Source organism: Carlito syrichta, unplaced genomic scaffold (assembly GCF_000164805.1).
Source record: "Carlito syrichta isolate Samal-C Ts95f unplaced genomic scaffold, Tarsius_syrichta-2.0.1 Scaffold304002, whole genome shotgun sequence".
Classification (NCBI taxonomy): Eukaryota; Metazoa; Chordata; class Mammalia; order Primates; family Tarsiidae; genus Carlito; species Carlito syrichta.
The window spans coordinates 293,331-314,132 of NW_007248098.1; the positions used below are offsets into that span (position 1 = coordinate 293,331).

At 39.5% G+C, this 20,802-nt stretch overlaps 1 protein-coding gene across 7 annotated transcripts in view; it reads right to left on the reverse strand.

Annotated features, from left to right (window-relative positions):
- ITGB6 (integrin subunit beta 6) overlaps positions 1-20,802 on the reverse strand; it is an 85,623-nt gene that overhangs the window by 9,979 nt on the left and 54,842 nt on the right. For 6 of the 7 annotated variants that reach the window (XM_008059352.1, XM_008059355.1, XM_008059357.1 and 3 more), the window contains 3 exons: positions 17,590-17,812; positions 10,700-10,797; positions 5,490-5,609 (listed from right to left, as the gene is read on the reverse strand). In XM_008059352.1, the coding sequence (XP_008057543.1) occupies positions 5,490-5,609; positions 10,700-10,797; positions 17,590-17,812 (441 nt within the window). The remainder of the gene's footprint in view (positions 1-5,489; positions 5,610-10,699; positions 10,798-17,589; positions 17,813-20,802) is intronic. The other variant, XM_008059356.1, reaches the window with a different exon arrangement.

Below are 20,802 nucleotides of genomic sequence, written 5' to 3' on the forward strand. Positions count from 1 at the left end.
GGTTCGAGACCCACCTGGGCAGCGAGACCTCATCTCTACAATAAATCAAAAAATCAGCTGGGCGTGGTAGCGCGCGTCTGTAATTCCGGCTTCTCGGAAGGCTGAGGCAGAAAGATCGCCGGAGCCCAGCAGGTCGAGGCTGCGGTGGCCGGGAGCGGCCACTGCACTCCAGTATGGGCGACAGAGTGAGACTCCAACTCAAAAAAAAATAAAAATAAAAATAAAATAAAAATTTATTGTAGGGATGAGGTCTCACCAAGTTGTCCAGGCTGGTCTCAAACCCCTGAGCTCAGGCAATCCTCTCACCTCAGTCTCTGAAAGTGCTGGGATTACAGGCTTGAGCCACCGTGCCCGGCCCAGATTTTTTATTATTAAATACTCCAAGTGATTCTTATCTTCAGGGAAATTTGGGAAATTAGTTGTTAGGTATGGTACTTTCTAATATCTTATGAAATGCTATTTTGACTCTCTTGATAATATTAATATAATTTTCCAATTATATGGTACCTTTCCTCATTGACAGCAGAATGACTAATAATCCTTGCAACATGCCTAGGAGATGATACATTTCTTAATGAAACATTATAATTAAGCTCTCCTCTTAGTTTCATGGAATAAATCCCACATAAAAATGATCATTAAATATCTGCATCCCTCTGCAAGAAGTGGGACAAAATCCATGGTATCTGGGGAGGAAATGAACCATGCTTAGTTTATCTGAACTCTTAGTGCTTTTAGATATTTAATAAGGAGAGTTATACACATAGGACTAGTCATACTCCCTTTAAGGTAAGGATCCAAAGCCAATCTGATTCTGTGTGGGACTAATTACCCCCTAACAGCGTGATGCCTGGCCTCACACACTTTTGTTCTTTGGTCAAGAAACCACATAAGGAGATTATGCAGAAATAAGTAAAGGAACTAATGACATAGCTATTACAGTATGAAGATCTAAAGACTGTATTCTAGCATAGCAAAAGAACCATGGCTGCCTCTAATAGCATAGCAAAGGAACCATGGCTGCCTCTAATAGATCAACACTCCTGCAAAGTAAGTAGCAGACTTGTGTCATGAGATTATATACTGGCAATATCTTTGGCTAAGAAATGTACAGGGTGGGACATAGTATGTTCCTGCTCAAAGTAAGATGAAGTTTGCCAAGACCCTGGTCAGGCATGAATTAGGAGGGCTCTCCAGTAGGGAGTAAAGGAAGCATGGGTGCGGCCTATCAGAGATAATTATTATTATTATTATTATTTGAGTTGGAGTCTCACTCTGTCGCCCAGACTGGAGTGCAGTGGCCGCTCCCAACCACCACAGCCTCGACCTGCTGGGCTCCGGCGATCCTTCCGCCTCAGCCTTCCAAGTAGCTGGAATTACAGGCATGCGCTACCACGCCCGGCTGATTTTTTTATTTATTGTAGAAATGAGGTCTCGCTGCCCAGGCGGGTCTCGAACCCGCAGGCTAAGGCAATCCGCTCACCTCAGCCTCCCAAAGGCGCGGGATTACAGGCTGAGCCACCAAGCCCAGCTGAGAGATAATTATTTTAAGAACTTAAAGTCTTCAGGATTGTACATTTCTCAAGAAAAGATTTGGCCCAAGTACCAGAGCAGGTCCTAAACAATAGAGATCTCTGGTCATACTCTCTTTGATATTTCTTTAGATGCTCATTCTGAAAATGGATTCCTAGGTGGAAGAAGAGGTTCACCATTGCCACTGTATGCAATGTTGTGTCTTGAGTCTAGGTTGGTGCTGCATCTACTTCTAAGGTCCTGATATCTAACCTTGTTGTGCTGTCTGATCTGGGAGCTCTACCACAAATGTCTACTGAGCACTTGAAATGTGACCTTTCTGAATTAAATTGTAACTAAGTGAGCGTAAAATACTGATTTCAAACACCTGGTGTTACAAAATGTAAGATATCTCATTGATAGTTGTTTTATATTGTTACATGTTGATGTGACAATATTTCGGATATAATGATAAATAAAATTTATTTAGTCTGTTTTCTTTTCACTTTTTCAATGTAAGTAATAGAAAATCTAAAATTACATATATGATTTGCATAACAGTTCTGTGTTGCACAATGCTGACCTAACAATATGCGATTCAGATATTTATAATGACTGTACAGCCAGTGGGAGGCAGTGTAGTACAGGGGTTAAGAGCTCGGGCTCCAAGCCAGCCTGCTGGAGTTCCTCAACCAGATCCAGCACTTAATTACTGCAAGACCTGGCAAACTATGAGGTGGGGGAGTGAGAATCCAAAAAAACTCAGAACTTACTTATTAAAAAAATAGTATTTTTTCTTACATGTTTAAATTTCAGTCACCTTCAAAGGACTCTCCATTTGATGCAATACACCTATTGAGATGCTTTTTCCACGGCTCAAAACAGTTTTTGAATTTGTAAGTTTTTATTTTTTTTGAGTGCTTTTGTCACTTTTTGTTTCACCTCTTCCACATGTGCAAAATGTTTTCCTTGGAGGACTTTTTTCACCCAGGGAAACAAAGAAAAGTCTCTCCAGGCAAGATCGAGTAAATAGGGAGGGAGGGGCATGGGGGTCATGCGTTTTTAGTAAAAAACTGCTAAACAGTCAGTGCGGTTGAGTAGCTACATGGTCATAGTGGAAGAACCAGTCACCTGTTTTTCACAACTTGGGATGTTTCTCCCACAAATCGTGATGAAACCTTCTCAAAACTTCCAGTTAAAAACACTGCTTAACCGTTTGATACAGAAGAACGAATTCTGAGTGTACTACAAGGGACCCACCCTCAAAAAGGTAATTCTGGTTTCTTCTTCTCCCACCCCTGTATTTAATGTCTCTATGCCTCAATTTCCATGCCTGTGAAACAAAAATAATAGTTGTATTTGCTTTATATGGTTGTTGAAGATATAAAGTGGATTCATACACATAAAACATAGAACAACGTCTGGTATATGGTATTAGTAAGGGTTAAAAATGAGAGCTGCTATCATAATATGATTAATATTACTATTGTTATAGCAAATGCACCCTTCCCTGTTTTCTATCCTCAAGACCTTAAGGGCCTGGGATCTCCAAGTTGGAACTTGTGGGTATAACATCTAGACTAGTTGGTACCTTCCAGCCAGGAAAGCTCCCTAGCTACTATTCATTGACTCTGATGTAACTCTTCTGTTCTAGAAGTCTCTCCAGATATAAGAAAGAAAATGAACAATCCTCTGCCTATGTCCACAAACACCTGGTGACAACTCTTCACTTGCTTCCTTTTTCAGTTTGCTTAGAAGACCATGGGAAGCACTAACCTCTCCATCTCCTTTTTTCTTTCTCATTTTGCCTCTTTTCTACACGGGATTCTTTTGTCTTAAAGTTGTGAGGGAGGAGAAATTATTGACTTCTGGGGGCCAGACAGGGTCTGCAACTCTGGATCCTGGAAGCACCATACCTACCCAGCAATGCAAACACTTACTGAGGAAGAGGCATCTCTGCAGCTGTCAAGTGACTCTTGTTAAGCCTCAGGGAGGTAATTTTTTCTCTCACTTTTCCCTACTATGAAAGCATAGGGATAATACAATGCCCTAAGAAAAAGGCAACAGGGCATCTGTGCATGCTTTGAAGAATGGCATGTTGACGTGCTACTCATATTGTGTGGAAGGAAATATGAATAGACAACAGTTCAGTAATGAGGAGGCATTTATCATGTTTCACTGAAAACACACACATACACAAATGCAAAAAACCCAGCTAGATACAAAAGCCTTCAAATTAAAAACAGATCTAATTCTGGAAATTCGTTATTTGAAAATTATTTTTTTTAATAGAACCAATATTATAAGGGATTTTGATTTCAGAATAACTTCTTAAAGTCACTGCCACCATCTCAGAGGGTTGAGGTTGTAGATGGAGAATTTGACTTTATAAAATAGATAATAAGGAGGTAGACTTTTTTGTATTATAAAGTAATTCTTCCTTGTACATAGGTCACCTTCTTTTTCCTTAACTAATAGCTGTAAGATACATTTTATCTGTACATTTCAAAGAAGTTGATTTACATGAGATTTTTCAAGAGCAAGTCTCCAGGAACATGCCGCTCACCTGAGCTTCAAGGCTAAGTTCACAATCATCTCGCCATTTCTTAGATGGTGCCAATGTCTGTCTATTTCTTGCCCTCAGCAATGCAAAGTGATATTTTTCTGATGATGTTTTCCTACTTTTTGGTTATCTTAGCATTGCTTTCGTTTTTATGCTCTTAAGTGATGCCAATTTAATATTTTTGGTTTCAAAGTCAGGGCTTACTATTTTATCAGCATAGTAAGCATTGAAAAGCAACATTGATAAGCAAATACACACAATGGAACACATGTGCCTTCTAGCCTGCCCTTGTCATTATTGTCTGGGACAGAACTTAGGCTCCACACTTTTGGGGGAGGAGGAGGTTACTGATGAAGCCTGATTTAATGCAGCTGTCATTTCTGCAGGAAAGGTTTAGGGAGGAACACATCATTAATTGAAGACAGAAAATGTGAGGCACCGGAGAGTGTCTGAGAACGCAGCCAGTGCTGTTAGGGCAGTCACTCAAAGGGAGATCCTGAGATCATTTGCATCAGGGTTGCTGGGATAGTTGGTAAAATGAAGAACCCTGGGTCATGTATCAGGTCTGCTGGCTGAGTATACAGACATTTTTCACAAGCTTCCCAAGTGAGTCTGATACCCACTAAAATCTGAAAAATCTAAAAAGTACCTTCTCCACTACTTTCTTGTCTGCCTTCCATACACATCTCTCTCCCCTTCACTGAATATGCAATTTTTATTTGCAGGTTTCCCAAGTTCCAGACCCACTTGAGTTGATGTGGATGAAAACCCACAGGACCATGGACTCCTTGCCATACGTTATGGATCACATTCTTCCTCACTTGTTGCTTGATGTCTTTTCTGATTCAGCATTACCATTGAATAACCCACTACTGTGAGTTATATTGCCACATATTTTATATGCATTTTTCCATTTAATCCTTGAGTCAACCTTTAGAAGAGAACACTATTATCTTTCCCATTTTACAGATGAGGAAATAGAGACTCAGAGAGGCAAGTATCTTCCAGAATGTCAAGCAGCTATTAAATGATGGAGCAAGATTCGAACCAAGGTTTGCCTGATTCAAACTCTTTCTAAAAAACTGCTCAACATCTCTCTGTTAACCTTTCCTAAAGTTATACCTTTTGCTTATAGTTGATTGAATCAGCTTACCTTAGAAATTCATTAGCCAGCTTTCAGGGAGATAGATGATGATTGGTGCAAATACAAGTCAGCTTGTTATCTGGTCTTAATAAGAGACACGGGAACATATCAAACCTTTTAACAGGTATCATTCAACCCTTGGGAAAGTAGAGACACTCCATCAAAATTTTTGGAAATGTCTTAACTGCAAACTATCTAGAAGGTGACTTTCCGGTTGTTTCCTCCCTTATAGTATCTCTTCCCATTGACAATGGGAGGCAAGCCACCCACCTTTTTCGTTGATGCTGTGAATGATGGTTTTCCCCTCATTATCTGTGGTTAATAGGAATGTAATAAGACATTCATTTTCTCCTTGCAGAGAGCAGGAAACAGAACTATCCTTTGAGAAATCTGCAGATAAAGGAGTCATTCATTAGGTTAAATGAGATTCCAAAACAGATTATTTTTAAAGCAAGGGAGTATTGAGTCTTAATATGTAAATTAGAATTTTCAATACTGCAGAACGGAAATAAAAAAGGCATAGGTTTTTTTCCCCACCAAGTGAGGTTTTCGTTTTTACTCACGTTCCAGAAGAACAGTTCCAGATGTGGTCAATCAGGACTGACCATCATGTGTACATATCAAATGGATGTGGGCAGGATTTCAATAGGTGTAAGTGCTTCAAGGCAGGTACCCATAGCCGTGTAGGGAATAGAATGGGCCTGACTATTGTAATGAGGGGGCTATAGGTTCTCCTTTGCTGAGAAAGGGCCTTTCTCACAATGGCATAGTCAAGACTGTTGGCCATGTATTGTCACAACGATAAATGTAAATTAATATCAGGAAACTGAGACTGAGTTATTATGTAGCTCAAGAACCAGAAGATAAAGAAAAAGGAACCCATAAGGACAGCTATCATTCTGTATAGCTCCTTTCTTAATTTAAAAAGAAATATTCAGTTTTTCTTCAGTCTTTTCCAAGTGGAGCTTTCTTCTTACTGAGCATATTCAAGAGGAAGAAAATGAATGCCATGACACAAATTGAAAATAAAGTAAAATGACCAATCTGACATGTCAGTACTATTTATCAGAAATTCTAGTTGTCCAGTTCCTATGTCAAAATTATGTAGCATTTTCCTAACTAAAAAAAAAAAAAAAAGAAAAGAAAACAAAAAAACTTGCTTAACAGTTCTCAGTTCTCCTATTTTTTTAAGTTGGAGATCTATCTTTTTCATGTGTGTGTGTGTGTGTGTGTGTGTGTGTGTGTGTATTTTTTAAGTTGGAGCTCTCACTCTATTTCCCGGGCTTGAGTGCAGTGGCAGGATCACTCAGCCTCAAACTTCTGGGCTCAAGCAATCCTCCCACCTCAGCCTCTTGAGTAGCTGGGACTATAGGCATGTGCCATCATGCTCAGCTAACAGGACTTTTCAGTGATAGTTACAAACATATTTTTCAAAAACCTGTAAGTATAACGACTGCTCTTAATCTAAACTCATAATATGTATGGTCCAAAATTAGTGTATTGTGACACAGTGGGTCAGAACATTAAAACTGGGACTGTCCCAGATAATCTTGAACATACTTTTGTTAGACTTAAAACCTGTCACTGGCTTAAAAAAATAAGTTAATGAAACAGAATCTCCATGTGTTTCTCTAATTCTAATGAACAAAAATTAAACAATAGCCTTTTTTTGGGTACAAAAATGCCATTTTGAAAAATAGAACTATTAAGTTGTTGCTTGTTATGGTACTTGTATTTAATTTATAAGATAAAAACCTGACAGGATCTGTGAGGAGTATGCATTGTATCGTCTATAAAAACAAGGGTTAGTAAAACATTTAGCATTATAAATAGAATATCAGATGATAGATTTAAATATACAAACTGTTTTTGAACCCAATAGAAGCATCTATTACATTAAGACACCGAATCACAAATCATTCTAGTCTGTACATTACCAAATGTTTACAATCATCTAAATCACCTGGAAGTTTTGAAATACAGATTCTGGGAATCCACCTTTGGGTATTCTGATTGGGAGGCTGGTGGTATACACAGGAGCTTGTACATTTATTGAGTTGTTTAATTAGCATTTTTAAGAAGCTGATTGTGATTAAGAGATTTGGGGATTTCTGGACAACATTCAATTAGTGAAGTTTGTGTTATTTCATAGTTTGATCACAAATGGCACTGCATATATAATTCATACTTTGGTCATTTGAAGTGCAGTCCTGCTATTCCAATTAACTAGGATTCCTAGAGTCTTGGGGACTATGCTTTTTCTTATTGGAGTATTTTCTTCCATCCTTTCCCCTCTCAGCCATGACAGTGCAGGCTTACTCTGCTCTCTTGAGTATAAGTAATGGAACATTTTATTCTCAGGCAGAAAATATGTGCATGGCTTTTACTCCTTTCAGTAGCAGTAATCCTGCTTTTTTATTTGCTTTCAAATAGCTGCATTGAAGCCCAGAGAGACTTAGTTTACTTGGCCAGGATTACTTAAGTTTTAATGGAACTGCAGAATATGACCTTTGAGTCACAACTCTTGTCTTGCTTTAATTACTTCACCACTCCCTTTTATGACTGTTACAGCTCTAGGTGTAGCCCATTCTGCAGTGTTTGGGTATTAAAATAATATCAAATGTACAACAAAAGATTTGCATAATTAGCTGCAAAGGTTTTCTTGTGTTGGTCATAAAAAATGGACCTTTCTTTCTTACCCTCCTTTGTGAATGCCACAGTGTTACTCTAGAATAATACAATGAAAGTAAGATCTCAGGTGGTCCATGGAATCATACTCAGAGAAGGAAGAAATGTGAGAATAAGAGTGAGGAGGTAGGTTTGGGAAGGTCCAGGGAAGATACAGAGAATATAAACCATCTGCATCACTGAGTCAAGACAAGCATGTGTTTAAGACCTCAGTTCTGGGATCAGTTAGCAGTTCTCAAAGAAAACAGTTTCCCAAGGGAAGAAGAAAGGGTTTTACGGTTCAACAAGTTTGAGAATCCCTCCTTTATGCTAATTCCTCCCTTTGACTCTCCTGATGATTCACAATGCACATTTAATTTAAGTGCATAACAACTCTCAGAAGTCTTGCAAAGAAAGCAAAAACATAGCATCCAAATTTATATAACCATGGGTGATTTTTTTTCATGTAATGCTTTCAGAACTAGTGTTTCATGGAATATACTTTGAGTAACAATGCTCTGAGTACATGGATGTTGGAGTAAATTAAAAACATGACTCTTACAGTAAAATGGTATGAATAAGGTTAAATCACATGTCCTTAGATGTACCCATCCAAGTCACCCACAGCATAACTGAGGGACAATTTATACAGATTATAAAGTTATGCTTATTTTATTTAACTCTTCGTGACCTTGTTGGGGGAAGAGTGAGTTGCTAAAAGACCCTGTGGAAGAGCAAATATGATGTGATAATTTCAAGGTGATATGATCAATAACATAATTGGTAAGTAAATTGAAACAGGATTTATAAAAAGGCTCACTAGAAAAATAGCTTTTAACTTGCAGTCTGACAAACTTTCTTTCTCAAATTCATCCAGATCAGTGCTTTAAACTGTATTCGTAATCTAAGTATTATTTTGTTTTTGAGTTAGAAATAGTTATATCCACCATTTTGAAAATAATTTAGTCCAATACACAAAAAGAATAATGTGAATATTTTAAATACTACTTGAGCCCTAGTCTTTCTTTCAAACCCAAATATTTATGATCGTCTACTCAGAAATTTGTGTACTTAAATATAGTAACTATGTTGTTCATGTCATTATGATTTACCTGTTTTTAAGATTTACTCCTTTTTTCTCCTTAACATGGTAGATTTCCCATGTTACTACTAGATTGAATCCTAGCAATTTGTAGACCATTTTTACTCATTTCTCAGAAACACTTGGTAAATATCTCCACTGCTTGCTGTGAAATTAACCCAAAAGACTATGCAGAGACTTTGCACTGGTAACTAATGTGGACTGTCCACAAATACTGCCCTCCTCAAATCTTGACTGTATCTTACCTTCAGTTATTAGTGGAAGGTACACACTGTCTTATCCAATTTACCACTATTTGGCGTGTTTATCTTTGGTCACCAAAAAAGCACAGATGAGGGTTTTATGAGCACTAATCGTGTCCCTCATATAAGGTAGTTCAACTGAGCACAATCAAAACTTTCAAGTTTGGAAAAAAAAGAATGTAAGTAATTTTCAAAACAATATAAAGGTCATTAACTTACTCCATTCTGGAAATGAATTAATTTCCATCTATTCAAGAGACATATCCCAGAGGGTCATAAATTATAGTCTTGATTATTTCACTTCACCTAAGATACATCTTGGTCATATCTTAATGTGTGCAGAACAGCAATTCTACCTGAGTAGCATGTTAATGTGGATGGAGAGTTTGGGATGATACAAACCCAAATTCTCACAGGTGTCCCTTTTGGAAGAGCCAGTCATCTTTGTTTTAAAGTTCACAAATTATTTTTAAAATGGTCTTCCCAATTAAAACATAAAGCAATTTAAATATCTGAGGTACAATTTTGTCATTAGAGAGAATCTGATTTTGAGTAGTTCAATTTAAAATAACAGGAAAACAAGAACAGAATTTACTTAGAAGATAAAAATAACAGGCCCTTCTTGTATTGAAGGGTGAAGCAGCAGGGAGTGGAGGATGGTCATGTAATGCCCATGTTTGGAAGATTGGGAGTAAAAATATATGAAGGGAAGGAAAATGGCCACTGACCAGCAACTACCCAATATCTGGGAGCTATTCTCAGGAACACAGTTTTACAGCTAGCTTTATCTTATCTTGAAGTAAAGTAATCAGGTATCAGAGGACGATTTTGGGTTCTGGGGCTGATATTTAACTATTTTTTCAATTTTCTTTTTTTCTAGTTTGAAAAATACAAGCTGGGCTTGGTGGCTCAGCCTCTAATCCTGTGCCTTGGGAGGCTGAGGTGAGTGGATTGCCTGAGCCCGTGGGTTTGAGACCCGTCTGGGCAACTTGGTGAGACCTCATCTCTACAATAAATCAAAAATTAGCTGGGTGTGGTAGCGCACGCCCGTAGTTCCAGCTACTTGGAAGGCTAAGGCGGAAGGATCGCTGGAGCCCAGTAGGTCGAGGTTGCAGTGGCCGGGAGCGGCCACTGCACTCAAGTTTGGGCGACAGAGTGAGACTCCAACTCAAAAAAAGAAAAAAAAAAGAAAAGAAAAATACAGCATTCTGGAATTCTCTCCAATTGCATTTGTTAAGCAGAGGGGAACTTGCCAACAGAGTTGACGTCAAATAGAATAGCCATGACCTTAAATTGCTTGTGTCCCAAGCCATCAAGTTTTTAACATCATAGAAAGCATCTACTCAGAAAATGAATGCCTTGATATAAATAAGGCCAAGCTACTAAAAAGCCCTTGATTCACAGAGGTTCAAGTCTATGCCTCTCAAGAACTATGTAAGGAAATGAAGGTGATTTAAGACAAGAAGAACCTTCTTCTTCATTGATGATCGCACCAGCAAGTTTGCATTTGTCCACACATTCTTCTCGGGTCTGGCCATCTGCAGACAGGTGGCATTCAATGCAGCTTCTGTGGACAGGATTCAACAATTTATCAGTTCATGTTGGTTGAAAACAGGCACGCAACTGGACTTTAGTTTTATTGCTGTTGTTGTAGCTTGTGCTATTGGAATGTCTCTTAGATTTTGTTACTTTTAGCTACTTTCAGAAAGACAGCTGGGTGGTGTCCAAGTGGTGCTAAATTATTCTGAATTCTACTCAGTAATCAATGTTCCCTGAGCCAGTCTTGATAATAACTACAAGCTCCTTTACCTGTAGTGATTGCTTCTGATTGGTTAAGTTTTAAAAAATTGATTTAGCTATGTTTTCATTTTACTTTTTCCTAAAACATGATTAGAGCCTAGACAAAGTTTGGAATTTCCTAACAGAAACAGTCTATATTGGTTTTTTTTGGTTGTTGTTTTTTTTTTTTATGGTAGCATTATTCTCTTTTTTTATCAATATTTTTTTATTTTGATATTGTGGGGTACAGTTTAGGGTTAGGTATACAAATAAGCTTCATTCAGGCACCCTTGTTGATAAGGGGTGTCTCCCTGTCCCCAGACAGATATTGACTACCGTTAATTCCACCTCCCCCCCATAGTTTCCCACCACTGTCAGTCTTTTTTTTTATAGTATTATGGTGGATGTTCAAGGTTCACTATATGAGTGAGAACATGTGATACTCAGATCTTTGTTTCTGTGTGAGAACACTCAGTATTATTGACTCTAGTTCCATCCAGGTTGCTGCGAAATTCATGATTTTGTTCTTTTTTATGGCTGCATAGTATTCCATCATGTATATGTACCACATTTTTTTAATCCAGTCCTCTTTTGATGGACAGCATGGTTGGTTCCAGGTTCTTGCTATTGTGAATAATGCTGCGATAAACATTCGTGTGCAGGTATCTTTTTGATAGAGTGATTTGAGTTCTTCTGTGTATAATCCCAGTAGGGGGATTGTGGGGTCATATGGGAGGTTGATATTTAGAGATTTTAGGAATCACCACACTGCTTTCCACAGAGGTTACACTAGTTTACACTCCCACCAACAGTGTAGTAGTGTTCCCTTTTCGCCACATCCTCTCCAGCAACTGTTACTTTTTGAGTTAATGATAATTGCCATGCTGATTGGAGTTAGGTGGTATCTTAGTGTGGTTTTGATTTGCATCTCCCTGATGATTAGTGAGGTTGAACATTTCTTCATGTGTCTGTTGGCTACTCGGATGTCTTCCTTCGTGAACTGTCTGTTCATATCTTTTGCTCATTTTATAATGGGGTTGTTTGTTTTTTTCTTTTCAGCACATTTGAGTTCCTTGTAGATCCAAGATGTTAAGCCTTTGTCAGACGTGGAGTTGGCAAATACTTTTCCCCAGTCTGTAGGCTGTCTTCCTGCTCTCTTGATGGTTTCTTTGGCTTTGCAGTGTTGGGAACCAGTCATGGAGGCCCATCTGAGCGTTAGGGATCCAGGTGGGCTGCAGACCCTGAGACCACTAGGAAGAGTTCAGGAGCTGATGGCCTATTCCCTCTTCCCTTCTTTGCTGTCTGGCATGTCCCACTAGCAGGGACTTTGATGATTTAAGCATGAAGCTCTGAGAGGAGACAGACATGGCTTACTTTAGGAGTCCATTGTTCCCGTTTCTCACAGACTGCGGTTTTGACTTTAAACTTAACATAATTCAAACTCCGGTCACATTTGGGAGCCTTTAACATGGTACAAGTTTCTTTATAAGATTTAAAAGTATATTTGTAGAATTATTATATACATATAAAGTGCTGTTTCAACTTTAATAATATAGATAATTATCTAGAGTTACTAGAAACGGTCCAGCATGAACTTTGGGCTGGGCCACATTCCTAAGGGCCCAGCGTGATCTTTTGACTGGGCCACATTCTTTAGGAACTGGTTTGGGCTATGGTTGAGAGTTTCTATAGTGTAGGTAGAATTAGTGTAAAAAAGAGAGGAATTGGGATTTAGGTTGGTCATTAGGTGTTGTGCATGCGTAAGTTTTAAAAGTTATTGATTATTAGAATATTATGATATTAGAATTGTTGTATTGCTTTTGAGGAATATTATCCAAGCATGAGGAACAGTGAGATAGTTTTGGGATCCTCCTTCCTCATGCTTGGGGAAACACCTGGTGGGTGAGGGATGCCCCTCATTCACCTGGCTTTGTGTTCATGTAAAAGTTTTGTGATTTAATTGGGAATGTTCTTTCTCATGCCTGAGGAAACACCTGGTGGGTGGGGGACACCCCTCCTGCACCTGGCTTTGTGTTCATGTGAAAGATTTGTGAGACTGTGTAAAATTTGGGGATAAATACCCACTGGAACTTCCAATAAATGGCTTCTGCTCAATCCGTTGAACAGTTGTCCATTTTCTTTCTTTCTCTTTCTTTCTTTTAATATCTATCCCTCCTACAGAATCAGCTTCTGCACTAGAGAGAGTCCAGTCTCTTTCTTTCTCCTCCCTTTCTTTCTTTCTCTTTATTTCTCTAGAATAATCGCCGATGCCACCACACCTTTCAGGGACCCTCTAAATCTCTCTGCAGGGGCTGGCCTCCCGCATTGCAGAAGCTTGTCAGTTTAATGAGGTCCCACTTGTCTATCTTATCTCTTATGGCCTGTGGGTTTCGGGTTTTGTTCAGGAATTGGATGCCAGTTCCAATTTCCATGAGGGTATGCCCTTCATTTTCTAAGGTGCTTATGGTTTGAGGTTTTACATTTAGGTCTCTGATGCATTTGGAGTTAATTTTTGTGTATGGGGATAGATAGGGGTCCTGTTTCAATCTTCTGCATGTGGTCAGCCAGTTTTCCCAGCACCATTTACTGAATAGGTTCTCCTCTCCCCAGTGGTAGGTGGTGGAGGCTTTGTCGAAGATGAGTTGGTTGAGAAATTGATGTTTCGATTCTGGAATCTCAATTCTGTTCCATTGATCCATATGCCTGTTCCTATACCAGTACCAAGCTGTTTTGATGATTGTAGCTTTATAGCAAAGTTTGAAGTCTGGTAATGTGATACCGCCTGCTTTGTTTTTTTTGTTCTGGCTATTCTTGGTTGTTTGTGTTTCTATATGAATTCCTGTGTTGCTTTTTCTAGGTCTGAGAAGAATGTTGCTGGTAATTTGATGAGTATTGCATTGAATCTGTAGATTGTCTTAGGTAAGATAGACATCTTCACAATGTTGATTCTTCCAACCCATGAACATGGAATATTTTTCCAGACAGTCTATATTGTTACCAAAATTCCAAGAATAAGTGGTGGTCTTTGCATGTGTCTTTTTGTGATTATTTTAAAAATTCACTTTTCTATAATTCTTTTGACTAAGTCCAAGACTTAGTGAGGGAATTTTCAAAGGCTGAGAACTGGTGCCTGGTTCCTCATTAATATGGGCTTTTAAATGAAAGATCACTACTTAAAGAAAGTGTATTTCTGCTTCTACACTGCTGGTTGGAATGCAAACTAGACCTCTTTGGAAGACGGTGTGGCAATTTCTAAAAGAACTAGAAATTGACCTTCCATATGACCCAGCAATCCCTCTATTGGGAATATACCTGGAGGTACTCAAGATATTCTACCTGCACATGCATGTTTGTTGCAGTTCTATTCACAATAGCAAAAACATGGAACCAACCATGCTGCCCATAGAAGCTAGACTGGATTAAAAAAATGTGGTACATATACACAATGAAATATATACATTTTTTGAGTTGGAGTCTCACTCTGTCACCCAGGCTGGAGGCCAGTGGCAAGCTCCTGACCACTGCAACTTCGACCTGCTGGGCTCTGGGGGTCCTTCCATCTCAGCCTTCCAAGTAGCCAAAACTACAGGCACACGCTACCATGCCCGGCTAATTTTTTATTTATTGTAGAGACGAGGTCTCACTAAGTTGCCCAGGCGGCTCTCGAACCTGAGGGCTCAGGCAATCCACTCACCTCAGCTTCCCAAAGTGCTGGGATTACAGGCTGAGCCACCGAGCCCGGCCTACAATGAAATATTATGCAGTCATAAAGAAGGACAAACATATGGACTTTGCAGCAACTTGGATGGATTTAGAGTCAATCATACTCAGTGATCTATCACAGAAACAAAGAACAGAGTACCATATGTTCTCACTCATAAGCGGACCTTGGATAACTATCATAATACTATAAGAAAGTGATTGGCAGTAGTGGGAAATTGCTGGGGGGTGGGGGAGCACACCTCATCAACAAGAATACCTGCATAATGAACATTTGTATACCGAACCCTGAATTATACCCCATATCTTTAAAATACAGAAAAAAAGAAAAGAAAGTGTATTTCTAAGAACACAGACCAAAAATTAAGCTGCTCTAGAAGTGTCTATAGACCAAAGTAAAATTTAGACCCTGAATTAATCTCATGTGAAAAATCATTTTACAAATAGATTGTACTTGGAGTAACCCCAAACAGAAATTTTTTTTTGTTTTTTGCTTTTGTCTATGGACACATGTCATGGTGCTTCTTTCTCCCCTGGCTATGGAAATATACGCCCTTCTCAGTGCTTGAAACAACCCACGCCCACCTATGCCTCAGCAAATCTCAAGTGAAACTGTACTTCCTTAGGCAAGCCTTCGCTAAACCTTAGACCACTCAATTCTCTTGCAGTGGGAACCTTGAGATTCCTCTAAAGGAAGGGCGACCTGTGTGACAGTGGGAATGAAGGTTTTCCTATGAAGTTACCTTGGCATTGCAAATAGATTGCATTTATCTAGATTATATATGAGGCAAGGGATGACAAAAAATGTATATGCTTTTTTTTTTTTTTGAGTCAGAGTCTTACTCTGTTGCTCAGGCTGGGGTACAGTGGCATGCTCATGGCCCCCATAGCCTCGACCTGCTGGGCTCAAGTGATCCTTTGCCTCAGCCTTCCAAGTAGTTGGAACCACAGGCATGTGCCACCATGCCCAGCTACTTTTTTTGATTTATTGTAGAGATGAGGTCTCGCCAAGATCCCCAGGCTGGTCTCAAAAACCAGGCAATCCTCTCACCTCTGCCTCCAAAGTGCTGGGATTACAAGCGTGAGCCACTGTGCCTGGCCAAAAAATGTATACACTTTTTAAGAGGTGTCATTTATGTATTACTCTTTGAAGTTGAATTGAATTACTGTAGCAATGTGTAATATGACGTTTACTCAAAAGATGATGTTAATCAAATGAATGCTAGCATCACCATGTGACAGGTAGTGCAGTATTACAATTTTAACACAGTTTTTTTTTTTACTTTCTTAAAATGTGTATACATTTTTTTTTTTTTGGCAACCTGTATTTATTTAGTGACTCTGAAGGGGCCTGATGGAAACTGTGGCAACTTCTAAGATCTCCACCCCTTTGTGTATCTCACTTGATGGCTGTACCAGCCAGTCTGGTAGCCCTGTCCCCTGCCATGTAGTTCTGTATCACCTATAGTAACTGTCAGCCCAGAGGGCATTGTAATCACTTTTTAAAATGTCTGTTTTTCCCACTAGATTCTAAGCACCTGTGAAAGCAGGAACTATAACTGCTCCAGTATTCACTGTATTGCCTGTAGTCTAACACGATTCTTGCCTTATAGTAGGTATTTGATATTTGTTTGATAAATAAATACATGCATGGATAAATGGGAAAACAGATGTCTCAAATTTAACATAAACACCAAGGAGAGCACTCTACCTGATTCCCTAAACTACTTTGATTTCTTATTTTATAAATTAGATTTAATTAAATCATGTTTACAGAGAAAATTAAATAGAAAAGTAATACATGAAACATCTTTTTTGATTTTTAAAATGGTATTATTATTTTTAGAGACGAGGTCTTGCTATGTTATCCAGGCTGGTCTCAAACTTCTGAACTCAAGCAACCCTGCCCCTTCAGCCTCTCATTGTGTCAGACCAGAAGTATCTTGAAAGGTACATTCACTTCTATTCAAATAATTCTAACCATATTCCCAGGCTTCTCCTGGTATATGTCTTAGTTTGTCAGGAACAGTGACAGAGTTTTGACACCTGAATGGTGAGTAACCACTGAGTGAAAAATTGATTTTCTCATTCTGTTTACGTCAGAAATGCAACTTGTCACTATTTTGGGTACCAGAATTAATGAAAATCTGAACCGCTTAAGTGCATTTGCTACATAATACGTTATACGCTGTAATCTTATGACAACCATTCTGGAGACTTGCTTTATTGACCTGCAAATTTTGCCCCAATTTCATTAAGAAAATGTGGAGTTGTTGCTGTTATTGTTCATATGGTATAAAGGAAAATCAAACACACAATAGCTGTGTATAATGACAACCAAAGAGAGGTGCTGAAAAGCATGGGCGGTAAAGAGGGAAGGAATTGAAATCTAAGATTGTCTTTCTGTCTCTGCCTCCATGAGTCTATTCAGGAATGAAGTAGTAAGGTCAGGCTATAAACTTCTAGATAAGAAAGAAGCTTGTCTGTTTCCCCGAAAAGGTACTGACTGCGTGTGGGTGTCGTCCGTCTACCTCTAGGGCATTCCTATGTGTGGCTGGTATTGTAAGGGAGAGGTGATCTGATGTTATCAGTGTGGGACATCAGCTCGACTTCCCCATGCTAGTGTCTTAGCAGAAAAGTGACATTGTGATTCTGGATAATCAGGACGGAGAGAGGCAAGTGAGAGACTGAGGTTCCAGGCCGAGGATCACAGAGGCCCTGTGGGTTTGTGTGTTTTGATGGATGCACAAAGACTAAACCCTGCAAACACAATCTGAGGTCTGAGTTTACAAAATGTCATTATACTTTGATCACCATGAAACCTATCCACAAAAAGGACAGAGGAAAGTAGAGACATTACCGTTTAGAGTTACAGGGGTCACCGCAGGTAGGACATCGTTCACAGGTTGGTCCCGAGGCTCCAGGGTTCGTGCAAACACACTTGCCACAAACGCAGTCCCCTCGCCCACTGCAGAGCACTCCGTCTTCCGAGACGCACGAGTCAGTGCTGGTGGTGCAGTTGCAGTACTCGCCAGTCCAGCCGCTCCTGCACATGCACTCGCCGCAGTCACAGTCGCCATTATCTGTAATAAAAATGCTTGATGTTTCTCACCGCCAAAACCACTTGTGAATTTGGGAAGTGAGGGTCATCTTTTCTCTTTGTCTTTAAGCACCATTCAGAAGAGTGTGAAAAAATGAGGAAAAAAGTGTGTGTGTCGGGGGGTATGAGTATAGGTATATTCTATCAAATGTGTCCTGCCGTGTTTATTAATCCATCTGGTCTCCCAACGAAGAGCCACTCGATTGCTTGATGTCATATCAAACAGAATTTACAACCAGACAAAATGAGAGAATCCAGAAAGCCATAAGAGTTACTTGTGGAGTGTGTGTGTGTGTGTGTGTGTGTGTGTGTGTGTGTGTGTGTGTGTGCATATATATATTTATTGGATTATTTTTTGCTTTCAGTCAAGGTGCCATAGGAAAAAGAGGCAAGATAGACCTGGATTAAAGTCTACCCCTCTATACCACTCAAGCAGAGTGATCATGAAAGCCTCATATATAAAACAGAAGACATAAAATCTACTTCCAACGCTTGTGGCCAGATGAGATAATACATACATCTCCTCATTTTGCAGTCACTAGTTAGATGTCTCATAGGCATACAGTGAGGATTCAACAAATTCATTATTTAACACACTTTAATTGAGCATATACTATATGCCATAGATGTATTAGGTATGAGGATATAACATTAAATAAGGCAGGCCAATAAATACTCATACTAATAAGTACAATATACACAGGAAACAAGTTTCCAAATTAAACCAGAGATTTGAGGAGGTTTCCCAAGGAAGTGATGCTGGAGCTAAGTTTGAAAGATAAAGATAGAAGGTAGAAGAAGAGGGTTTTATGAATTTCAGACAGAGGTAAAGGCACAGGTAAATGACTAAAGTGTTGAATCCTGTGACCTGCCTGAGACCCATGGGAGTTTCCTATGGACAGAGCCAAAGGTACATACAGAGTGTAGCAACAGGGGTGAATGAGAAAGGCAACAAAAAAGTCAGAAATCAGACCATAAAGCCTTGTGGGCTAAAGGAAGAGTTTTAGCCTGAAAGTTAAGAAATTTTAAGTAGGGGAGAGGCCTGAACAGATAGATACATGTCTAGAACTTTTCTGGCATCAGTAGTGAGGGTCAAACTAGAGGCAGGAAAACCAGTGAGGAGTTTCTTACAGGAGGAGAGGCGAGACAATGAGACACTAAAACACCACAGTGTCACAGGGAGTGGAGAGGAAAGGAAATATAATGCAAGGATGGCGTGCTCAGGGTGTGGGTGTGACTGGCGCCAGGTAGAGGGTGAGGGAAGGGAGAGAGGGATGGAGTCTGCCGCAAGTGACCAGACTGGGCAGCGAGGTGGATGATGTGGCTTTTCACTAACCTGAAACAGAAACTAGCTTGTGGTCACTGCCTATCATCAAGGCCCAGCACAGAATAGTGCTCAGTTGTTGAATGATTAGATGATTCTGAAGCAGAAGAGGGGGGACAGCTTTGGGTGGGAAAGATATAAGTTCATTTTTGACCTTGTGGAGCTTAAGCGGTCTGTGGGACATCCTAGTAGCTGGTTGAATATGTAAGGGCATGAAGTTTGGGGTTTGGGAATCCATCAGGTAGTTGAAGCTGTCATGGATCAGGTCATTTAGGCAGGTAGAATGAATAAAGCTCTGGAGAGCATCAGCATTTAAAACGTGATCAGAGAAAAAGATCCTACAGAAGAGATTGAGAGGCCGGAGGGGAATGGGAGTGATGTTGCTAAGGAATGGGGCAAAGGCAGTTGAAAAAGGAGGCACATGGACACTTACTGCAGACACGTATCTTGTCTAATTCTAAGTGCCCCTTTGGATCTGGCCATGTAATGATGTATGAAATACTCCAAAATGATAAAGCATTTAAGATAATGGGCTTGTGTGTTCTTTCCATAATATTTTGGGGGTGCCTGCCATGCCCAAGATACTAAAATAGGTATTCAAACAAATAACATTTATTTACAAATTCTCACAGCTGATACTTTTCTACCGAAAAAGAAATGTGCATTTAGGCGCCTCCCAAGTTTTGCTCTTCTGGCAAAATTTAGGATTACAGTATAGAACAATGTTTATAATGGTGCCTGGCCCATACGTAAGCATTATGTAAGTTTTAGTTATTAATATTATCCTTAAAACCTATCCAGTAGGAAGAATTTTTTTTTTAAGTTAGAATCTCACTCTGACACCCAGGCTGGAGTGCAACGGCACAATCACTGTTTACCATAGCGTCAACCTACTTGGCTCAGGTGATTCTTCTGCCTGAGCCTCCAGAATAGCTGGGACAACAGGCATGTACCACCATGCCTAGCTAATTTTTTTAATTTTTAGTTTTGTAGAGTTAATATAGGTTGACAGACCTTAAACCTATATTACCTAGGCTGGTCTTGAACTCCTGGGCTCAAGCAATCCTCCCGCTTTAGCTACCCAAAGTGCTGGGACTGCAAGTGTGAACCACCATGCCTCGCCTCAGTAGGAAGAATTTATAAGCAAAAGTATCTATCAGTATTAAAATTCCTATACTTTTACTGAAAAACAGCAAATGAAAATGAATCACAAGTAAGGCAAGTTTCCACTTGTTAGAAACACTGCCAAGTTCACTGTACAGAAATAATTCTGACTTTCTCTTGTAAACTTTGGTCTAGTTGCCAGTTACTTTTCTGTTTTCATGACTGAGCTGTTAGGGACTTGGAGAAGGAAAATTCTTGGCTTAACGCTCTGACTGGCCAAAAATCACAGCACACAGATGATAACCCCTAAAGCTTTTGAAGTTGATCCTGATTACTCCTGGTGTATGTGTGTGTGTGTGTGTGTGTGTGTGTGTGTGTGCGTACACATACACATTTACCTGTAAATGTATATATTTATCTGTCACTTACCTGTGCCTTTTCCTCTGTGTATATTACATACACACAGCTATGTATCTTTTTTGAGTTTTTTGAGTTGGAATCTCACTCTGTCACCCAGACTGGAGTGCAGTGGCCGCTCCCGGCCA